This window comes from Mesoplodon densirostris, chromosome 8, assembly GCF_025265405.1.
Source record: "Mesoplodon densirostris isolate mMesDen1 chromosome 8, mMesDen1 primary haplotype, whole genome shotgun sequence".
Classification (NCBI taxonomy): Eukaryota; Metazoa; Chordata; class Mammalia; order Artiodactyla; family Ziphiidae; genus Mesoplodon; species Mesoplodon densirostris.
Window position 1 is genome coordinate 20023347 of NC_082668.1, and position 9604 is coordinate 20032950.

The following is a 9604-nucleotide window of genomic DNA, read 5'->3' on the forward strand; positions in this document are numbered from 1 at the left end:
TAAAGTGCTTTATTTACGTCCGTTGCAAGGTTGGTGTCCCCATTTTATAGTTGAGAACACTGAGATCCAGAGGTTAATCACTTGTCCAAACTAGGAGATAGCAGGTCCCTACGGAACCAGGGGAACCAGGGTTGGCCTGCTTCCAGAACTCCATCTTGCTGCCTCCACACACGGCCCCCGCCCCCCACTGGCCCAGCAGGCCAGTCTGCCCCACTCGTTACACCCTCGGCCATGCCCTGGGTGGGAGCTCATCCAGAGGTCTTCTCCTGATCCTCTTCAGGAAGCCCATACAGAAAGTGTTGGTGGGAACCGTGGGCCAGAAGGGTGGCTCCATGGGTGATGAGACAGGTCCAGGCCTGGAGGAGGGGTGACCATGAGGAGGGGAGAGGACAAGACCTTTGGGGAAGCCCCAGTGCGTCCCCCGCTAAGCCCTCCATCTGTTGTCTCCTCTCCTTGCCTCCCCCATCCCCAAGGCGCCCGCTGACCCAACAGTACCAGGTAGGTGGTGAGGCCCAGGTAGACTGCGGCCAGCAGTACCACAAGGCTGAAGTAGGCAGGGTGGGGTAGACTGGGCAAGTAGCTGACCACGAAGTAGAGGTTGATGGCACAGATCAGCACCATGATGGAAGAAGTGAAGGCCTTGCTCACCCTTGGGGACGAGAGGGAGGCTCAGGATTGGCTGCATCTCCTCCAGTGCCCACAGCCAGCCTGGAGCTAAGGTGGGGGGTGGATACACAAAGCCAGCTTCCCAAGGCTCTGGGCCCTGGAGCGGACCCCTGGCCAACTTCTGCCTCCTGGGCCCTCCAGGCACCACACTGGCAGGATTTGGCCAAAGCAGAGGCTGAGGTGAGGGGGAGGAGCTCAAGCTCTAGAAACAGCCCCTGGCCCAGGATTCCAGTCCTGGCTCCTCCACTTGCTAGCTAGCTGTGTGACCCTGGGCAAATTTCTTAACCTCTCTGACCTTATCTGGATAGTGGGAATAATGGGAATTCCTACCTCTTGGTGGTTGTGAGGATCAAGTGTGGTAATGTAAGTCCAGTGCTGGGGTTGGGGAGTACTCACGGGCCATTGGTAAACTCCTGCATCAGGGCGGGCATGCTGGTGAACGTGAGGATGGGCAGCACAGCGAAGGGAAGCTGGGGAGAATCAGGAGGATGGGGCTGAGAACACAGTAAGGGGGGGAGGAGCAGGCCGGGGCTCTAGTCACCCTCTGCCTCCCTGTGCACCCTTGGGAAAGTCTCCTAACCACTCTGAGCCTCAATTTCTCCACCTCTATGCCTTCCAAGGTTGTAGGGGCTCCAAAGCAGGAGAAAGTGTTTGGGGGCTCTGGCCCCAGGCTGCCTGAGCTTGTATCCCAGCTCTGCCACTGGTCACTTAACTGCATGCATCAGTTTTCCCATCTGCAAAATGGGGATAATTGTGGTTCCTACCCCCTGGGGTGGCTGTGGGGAGTACATGAGGCTTGTAGATAAGGTGTGTTTAGAATAGCACCTGGGAGGTAGGGGAGGCTCCGTAGGGGGATTGCTGTGGTTCCTGTCTGGTTCCACAGGGGGAAGGAGGTGATAGGGCCCGCAGGCTCACCAGCAGGCTCTGCAGCACGTTGAGCAGGTCGTTGAGGCCTGACAGGTCCCGCAGGTCCCTGAAGACTGCCACGAGCACGGTGGGCAGGATGGCACAGGAGCGAGTGAGCAGGACTCGGGTGAAGCGTGACCACCGCAGCTTCAGGAAGCCCTGGGTTGGGGGGGGGCACCTTGGTGGCGGGGTGCAGGACAGTGTTCCAAGGGAGGGACCCTCTATCCTCCCTCAGCCCATCTCATGCCTGGAGGAACACTCTGTTTCTCCATCTTTGAAATGGGGGCAGCTCTGTCCATACTTGGTGGTGAGGGGGTAGACGGGGGGAAATTAGGGGGGGTTCCCCTCCTTTAGGGGGGTGTTCCCCTCCCACAGCTGATTGCTGAAGACTAAACCGTGTTGGAGAAAAGGCTCCTATTAGTTCTGGGTTTGCAGTCTCGGGCTTCACCTCGCTGAATCTCAGTTTTCTCATCTGTAAAATGGGGCTTATAAGGGCACCCTTTGGGCTGCCTTAAGGATCAAGGAAGTGGATGTCCGAGCCCCGAGTAGTGGGCCTTGTCCTCAGTCCCTTGCCCGCCCCGGCCCGCCCCAGCCCGCCCCAGCCCCACCTCCATCACAAACTGTCCCGCGTAGGTGCCGGTCATGGTGGAGCTCTGCCCGGCGGCCAGCAGACCTATGGCCCAGATGTAGAGGGCTGCGGGGCCAAAGAGGCAGCCCAGGATCACGCCCTGGAGGGGGGCGGTGTGGTCAGACCCATGGACCCGCCCCTTCTCGCGCAGGCTCTGCCCCTGAGGTGGGCGTGGCGAGGAGCCCCGCTGGATCGAGCCCTTCCACACCCGCCCTGCCTGGCGCTTACTCCCTGGTAAATGTCCACCGCCACTGTAAGGTTGTTCATGGGGAAGATCTTGGCGTAGTCGTGGAGGCTGCTGTTAGCACAGACGTTGAACTGCGGGCACCGGGCAGTAGGAAGGAGATGTGAAGCGCGCACTCAATGTTGGAAAATCAGACCTCCAAGCCTTGACCAAGGGTTGAAAACTAGTGGCCTGCGGGCTGAATCCAGCCAGACATATTTTGTTTGGCTAACAAATTTTTTTTCTTTAGTGTGAATTGGTTGACAACATTTACAACTGAGAAAATTTAACATGAGACCCTGGTTTCCAGCTGCTCCAGAATTGTAAGAGCTGGCATTACCACAGAGAGGCAATTGGCCGGCAGTGACTCAGGCTGCCCCACAGGCCCTTCCTTCTCCCTTACATGGGACCCACTTCCCACAGCTCTGTGACTCGGCTGGTCTCGAAGGCAATGTGTGACTCTGGTTTGCCATCCTATTTAGACCTCTCTCCTTATGCTAAGGAGCAGAGACCCAGGGAGGGCTATGACCTCACAAGGTCACACAGCAAGGCGGTGGCAGTGCCCATGTCCCCGGAGGCTTGGCCAGTCTGTCCCATCCCCACCCCACCCCGTCAGCGTTCAGTAAGCGCCCAACACTGGCTAGCAGTTGTTAGAGCCCTGGGACAAAGACTCACTCAGAAACTGACACAGGCACAGTCCCAGATCCCAGAGAGCCAGGGAGGAGCTGGCCGGCTCCTTCGCTTTCAGACCCGCTCAAATGTCACCTCCTCCAAGAGGCCTCTCCTGACCACCTGGCCTAATGTAGTAGTCCCTCCCTCACCACACCCCCAATTATGTTTCATCACCCCCTTTATTTCCTTCACAACATCGTTCATATTTTCCTTTGAAACCGATCAACCGATTGGTTGATTTGTTTCCTGTTTGCTCACTGCCTCCGAATTTAATCTGCAAGAGGGCAAGGTCTCTGTATCATTGACTGCTATATCCCTAGGGCCTAAGACACTGGCTCATACATAACAAATGCTCAATAAATCTTTGCTGAATGAATGACAGTTTATCTACTAATAATGAAGATTATCACTAGAAACTCAAGAAAAGAGTTTGACTGCCTGCATATTCCTAACCCCACGCACATGCTTAGGCAGGCACCCCCCTCCCAGAATGCCTCCCTGCAGTTTGCTGGGCAAATCCTGCCCATCCTTCAAGGTGCAGCTGGAATGCTGGATCCTCCAAGACTCAGCTCCTCCCCCCAATCACCTCCCCTGGACGTCTGTGCCTTGTAGCTCCTGGCGTGGGGCTGACCACGTGCAAGCCTACATGTGGCGTGTCTCCCCAGTGGGGTGAGGAAGGGGCTCCCAGCCAGAGGCCAGGGTCGCAGACTCCCTCCCCTACCAGTGCCTGGAGTGCAGGACAGAGACTCGAAGGGCTTAGCTGCACTGTTTGGAGTCCACAGCAAAGCCTGAAGGGCATGTGGGTATAGGGTGTGCCTCACCGCAGCCTGGTTGGTTTGCTGGTAGAAGGCTTGCCCAAAGACAGCCACAACAAAGAGGTTGATGAAGAAGGACACAGACAGGGCGATGGTGGCTTCAGTCAGGAAGTACATGTTGGCTTCTCGGATGTCTGCCCGGCGGGTCCGGTCTATCTCTCGAGACTATGAAAGTCAAAGGGAGGGAAGCACCGAAGTCCCTCAGAGTCATCCCAACATTCTCCACCCTCGCACCTCTACCTCTGTTCCCCCCAAACCCCAGTTCTTTCTAAAGCCCCCTACATGGCCGTCTGGGATAGGCCTTTGTTTCTGCCTCAGGGCCTTTGCACTTGCCAGCCCCTCTGCTTAGAATCTCTTCTCCCCTGGTCTTCCTTCCCATCCTTCATGTTTCAAAGGCCTTTGCTGACTCCTTTTCTAAAGGAGCCCCTCCTCAGTCATTCTCCATCATACTTCTCTGTTTTGTTTCCTTCAGAGCACCTTTCACAATCCATTTCTTTCCTTTATTGTTTACTTGCTCATGGTCTGTCTCTCCTACTAGAATGCATGCTCTAAGAAGGCAGAAGACTTATCTGTCTTTTCATCACTGACCCCCAGCTCCCAGCACACAGTAGACCCTCTATTATTACATATTGAATAAAGAGTGATTCACTTCCCTCCTAAATTCACAGAGTTGGGAGCCAAAGGGGCGGGGCTCCAGCCTTGGGGGCGGAGCCAGTGTGGCTCTTAGGGAGAGAGCACGTCTCCCTCCCCTCCAGTCTGCTCACCTTGACCAAGGCCGAGTGCAGGTAGATGTTGTGGGGCATGATGATGGCGCCAATGATGCCCACGGCCTGCAGCAACTCGGGCTGGCCGCAGCCAGGGCACGAGGGCAGGAACAGGCCCCGAAGGAGTGCTCCCTGAGCAGGACGCGCCACCAGATACTGTGGAGAGGAGCCTCGTCAGGCTCCGCCCCACCCCTGAGCAGCCATTCTCACCCTCCACCCCAACCCTGGCCACTAGGAAGCATGGCTAAGGTCCGCTCCCCCCTCCCCTCAGGCTCTGCAGGGGGCAGAGTGGGGTGGCCTTGGTGTGGGGACGTGGTACCGGTACGGCTTCCCACCTCATAACCGAAGGTCAAGGCCATAATGGTAATAAGAAATCCAAAAAAGGCTTCCAGCTTCCGCAACCCTAGGGGGAGAACAAAGGGGCAAAACCAAACAACCAAAATTATAACATGAGCAGTTATTAATGGCTGGTATCTTGAGCACTGTGTTCCAGGCACTGTGTCAAGCGCTTAACATATAGCGCTCAGTGAAGCCTCACCACAGCCCTGTGGCCTCTGTGCTATTATCCGCGTGTTACAGATGAAGAAACAGAAGTCTAAGTAACTTGCTCAAGGCCATACAGTCAGGGTGAGGCTGCTAGGAGCACTGCTCCCAATTCAGCAGAGCATCAATCAACTCCGACATTCATTGCCAGGCCCCCCCTCTCCAAGTCCCCTGTGGGACGAGAGGCACACCCACCGTAGTTATCGAGGAAGAGAAAGAAGAACGTGTCCACGATGGTGATGAGGACACCACCCCAGAGTGGGATTCTGAAACCAGAGTGGCCTGCGTCAGCCCCGCCTGGTCCAGGAGTCTGGAACTCCCTCCTCAGGGCTGGAGACTGTAGGATGTGGCCTCCCGGGAGCAGGCACTCAAGTGGCCCCAGACAGCTAAGGGAGAGGGCAGTGGGAGTGTGCTAGAGACGGGAAAATGGCGCATACACGCTAGGAAGGGCCACGCTGTGTGGAGGACCAGCGTGGTAGGGAGCCTGGGGCTGCAGTCCTGAAGGCTGCATGGTGACTGACATCTGTGTGACTTGAGACAAGTTGCTTTACATATCTGGGTCTCCATTTCCCCATCTGGCAAATTGGGCAATAGCTCTGAGTCAGAGGTGACTGGAGGATGGAGTGGACGCAGGGAAATAGAAGGCCTGGGGAGGAAGAAGCATCTGTTCCCAGCCCTGGACTGAAGAGCTGGGGCCCCTCCGGAGTACCGTCCAGCTGAGAGCAGATTGAATGCAATAGCTGTGCCAATGACTTCCTGCATGTCTGAGCCCACGATGGCTAGCTCGATGGTCAGCCAGAGAAGGGTGCGGGGCACCTAGGGGGAGGTAATCCCGTCATTAAGGCTGGACCAATTATTTGTCTGTTGTCTCAGCCCTACACTGACTGACCTTTCTGTACGCGACTCTATACTCCTGGGCTGGAAGCCTGCAAACTACATTTGCAAGTCGGCCTTGACAGCGGGCTTCCACTTAGGTTTTCATGGTGTAAAATTAATCCACAGAAACTTCAATTAAATAGAATCGGGAGATGAGGAGGGGCAGCTGCCACGCCCTACGAAGACAGCAGAGCCCAACGGGAAGAAGAAAGACTCCTCTTCATTCCCGGCAAGGACTCAGCCACTGAAAAGCCATGGACTCTTTGCTTACTATCGGCCTCCCAACTTCCCTTTCCCCTCCATAAAAGTGTTCTCCTTCCTTTGCCTTACGGAGACTTGCACGTGGCTCCCCATGGCTGCGGACTCCCCAGTTATGATTCTCTGCTGATTCTGAATAAACCCATCTTTGTTGGAGAAATACCTAGCTGTCTATTTGTTTTAGGTCAACAGTAGGAAATAGTTAAAGGAAATGGAAAGGCAGGGAGACATCATTTTTACCCCCCGCTTCTGGAGCTGGCGCCAGCAGGGCACCAGGCAATATGGGCTCCAGTCAGCAGTGGGGGCAATGTTTCTAGAAGCTTGGCAGCGAATGATGGCCCCTGGGCTCCTGTCCAGCAGCTTTCTGATCTCTGGGTAACACCTCCTTCCCTTGCTCCTTCAGCTCTTTCAACACCTTTGTGACTGCATCCCTGCACTAGATACCTTTGAAATATCTAGTGGCGTAACTTCTGTTTGCCTGCCTGGACACTGACGACAGCCAAGTCCCCAGTGTCCACCCCAGCCAATGATTATCCCGAGCCAATGCCCACCTGTTTTTCACCTTGGGCAAGTCACCTCTTCAGGTGCTTCCTGTCCAGGTGCACCAAGCTCACCTTAGGGTAGTAGAGATGACAGACCTCGCCCAAGTCCTTGCCTGTCACCACACCCAGCCGGGCAGCAAGTCGCTGGCAGAGCAAGCCCAACACGGTGGCCCACAGCAGTACCCAGAGCAGCTGTGAGAAGCCAGGGAGAGGCCGTCAGCCAGAGGGACCAGTCTCTGATAAGCCCTGAGCTGCTGGGACCCTCTAACCAAGGACACCCTCTGGGGAGCGAATGGGGGAGATGGAGCTAAAAGACACCCCCCCACACACTCCCGCAGGGCTGCTTTGGGGACCCTTTTGTGGTCCATTTGTTCCCAGGAACACTGGCCGTGCAGGCCACTCTAGGGAAACGTGGCAAGCTGGGGGTCTCCACCCACTTAGTGGTCACCCCCTCCCCACCGTGCCCCGACTCAATCACTTTGAATCCAGCCACAGCCCCAGCCTGAAGATCCGACTCGATGTTTCCTGGGTCCAGGAAAGCAATGCTCATAAGGAAGCCGGGCCCTGTGAAGGCCCACAGCTTCCGCAGGCTGAACGCGCCCTGTGGAGGGAAGTGGAGTGAGGGGTCTTGGACACAGGGTTGGGGGCTGCTGGCCGTGGCCAGACCCCAGGTGAGCCCCTCTGGGCTCATGGGCCCAGGCTGGCCAGCCCTGCCCTCCATTCCCCATTCCTGGAGCTGCCACCCTGGGGTGGGGGTGGGGTGGGGGTTAGTGGCGCACAGGGGGTGGGAGGAACCCGGGATTTGCTGAGTCACGGCAGATCAGCTTTCTGGATTTGTCAGGTTCTGTGGTCTACACTTGACCAGCATGCCTCGGGCAGGCTCTGAGTCAGCAGATCCTCAGAGCCCAGAGGGGAGCTTTCCTGGGTCAGGCCTCCCTGCCCAGTCCCTTCTCAGACCACAGGGCCGCCTCTCTGGAGTCCACTGGGCCTAGGGTCTCCCCACCCCCATTCCAGGGGTTGGCCTAGCAGCCTGGGCATCTGCTAAAGATTCTGGGAATACAGGGTGATATTCTCTTAGAAGCCAGCCGGCAGGCTCCATGTCTCCCGATGCCCTTGTCTGCGTCCTTTCCTTAAATGTTACAACAAATCCTTGAGGCTCCAACCGGAATTCACCCCAGGTCCCGTTCCCTTCCTAGGAAAGCTGAGATTCATCTAGAAAGCCACTTGATAATTTTTAGACAAATATTAAGTGCCCCAGCTAAGCACTGGGGACAGAAGCAGGAAGGCAGCGGTTGCCACTGTCCCTCACTGCTGCTCAGAGCTGGAAGGGACTTGCCATGGTCTTCAGGAGACCCCCCCCCTCCCCCTGTGAGATCCCATGTGATTTTGTCCATCCTGAAAGATCCCAGGAAGTTTCCAGCATTCTCACCGGTTCTGCATCTGGGATGGGGATCTTCTTGCTCAGGTAGGTCCCTCCGGGAGGCTCTTGCTGTAACCCTGGGTTGGGTGGGCTGGAGATGGAGCCATATCTGGTCCTGCTGAGCTTTGGGGGGCCTGTGTCACCTGCAAGGGGCCCCATGAGCCTTGGTGAGTGACCTGCCAATTCCTGGTGGCCCAGGATTAAAGCCATCTGTCCTCTTCCCACACCTCCTCTTGGCAAAGTGGAGAAATGAAGGCCCAACTGAACAGGAGGCCTTGACTCCCATCTTGGGTCCACCGCCTCCACCCCGGACCAAACATTACAGAAGATGTGTGAGAGGCGGGACCTTCAGGATTACCCTCCTTCCACGTGAGTGCAGAGATTCCCAGACCCAGATCTCTCTTGCCACAGAGGATGTGGAGAGGGACATGGGTTCTGAGGAGGGAAACCTGGCCCCGCCGTGTGTGCCCCTTGGCCTCATCCCTGCCACCTCCAGCAGCCAAGGAAGCTCCAGGGGCTCCAGATCCACAGAGATGAGGCAAGGGGGCACTCTGCCCTTGGGGATGTGAAGAACCCAGCCTCAGGCTGGTGTCCTTGCCCCCCTCTCCCCCCCACCACACCCCCATTCAGGCTCTGTCCCTGGAGGGGGCCACTCACCTGTCATGAGGACCACAGACTCAGGCACTCTGCACAAGTGGTGTGCTGGGCAGCCCTTCTGGCCACGCTTCCTCTCTGGGTGCTGGTGAGTGTGTGAGTCCACACCCTTTTACCCATCCTCAGCTGAGCTGGGCTGTCCTCACACACACGGAGCGTTGTGAAACACTTTCCAAAGGCAGAAGTGGCCAGCTCCGGTGGAAGGGTCTGGGTGACCACAGTATGGCCATTTGATTCCCTCCTGGCCTGAGTCCCACAACTCCTCTGGCTCCCTTCCAGGCACCCTGAGTTCTGTGCCTCCCAAGTTAGCTCTGATTTCAGACACTTCCTGCCACTTGGGTGTTCATGTCTAGATCACGTGACTGCCCCCTGCCTCCCCCTTCTCTCACCCTGCACCAACAGACCCTTCTCCTTTTCATTCTTGAGTCCCATGGCCAGTGGTTGGCCTAATGGGAGGAAGGGAGTTCTGATGCCTACCTCGACCTCAGTTTCCCACTGAGTGCCTCAGAGGAAAAGACCTTCCAGGCACTGCCACAGGGACATGCATTGAAGATTCAGGCCAAAGAGATCCTCTGAAGAAAGGGACACTGGAATTCTGGTCCTTGGTCTGCCACCGATTCACCTGACATTGTCACCA

At 56.6% G+C, this 9604-nt stretch overlaps 1 protein-coding gene across 3 annotated transcripts; it reads right to left on the reverse strand.

The window, feature by feature from the left end:
- SLC11A1 (solute carrier family 11 member 1) lies at positions 1 to 9111 on the reverse strand. 3 transcript variants are annotated; one of them, XM_060107308.1, is made up of 15 exons: positions 8971 to 9111; positions 8323 to 8456; positions 7372 to 7494; positions 6966 to 7085; positions 5927 to 6033; positions 5413 to 5483; positions 5010 to 5077; positions 4675 to 4830; positions 3917 to 4075; positions 2429 to 2518; positions 2181 to 2300; positions 1582 to 1731; positions 1063 to 1136; positions 496 to 649; positions 1 to 356 (listed from the first exon to the last, which is right to left on the reverse strand). In XM_060107308.1, the coding sequence occupies exons 1-15, from the start codon at positions 8975 to 8977 to the stop codon at positions 249 to 251; spliced, it is 1641 nt and encodes a 546-aa protein (XP_059963291.1). In that variant the 5' UTR covers positions 8978 to 9111; the 3' UTR covers positions 1 to 248. The 3 variants fall into 3 exon arrangements, with proteins under 3 accessions (XP_059963291.1, XP_059963292.1, XP_059963293.1); XM_060107309.1 differs by lacking the exon at positions 2429 to 2518; XM_060107310.1 differs by lacking the exons at positions 2181 to 2300; positions 2429 to 2518.
- Positions 9112 to 9604: the final 493 nt, after the last annotated feature.

What these genes read in the sequence shown, in the direction of transcription:
- SLC11A1 (XM_060107308.1), bottom strand. An exon ending in TCTCTTCCTCGATAACTACG is followed by an intron (nt 5,078 to 5,412) that starts GTGGGTGTGCCT and finishes TTCTCCCCCTAG; the next exon opens with GGTTGCGGAAGCTGGAAGCC. An exon ending in CAGGAGTTTACCAATGGCCC is followed by an intron (nt 650 to 1,062) that starts GTGAGTACTCCC and finishes CTCGTCCCCAAG; the next exon opens with GGTGAGCAAGGCCTTCACTT.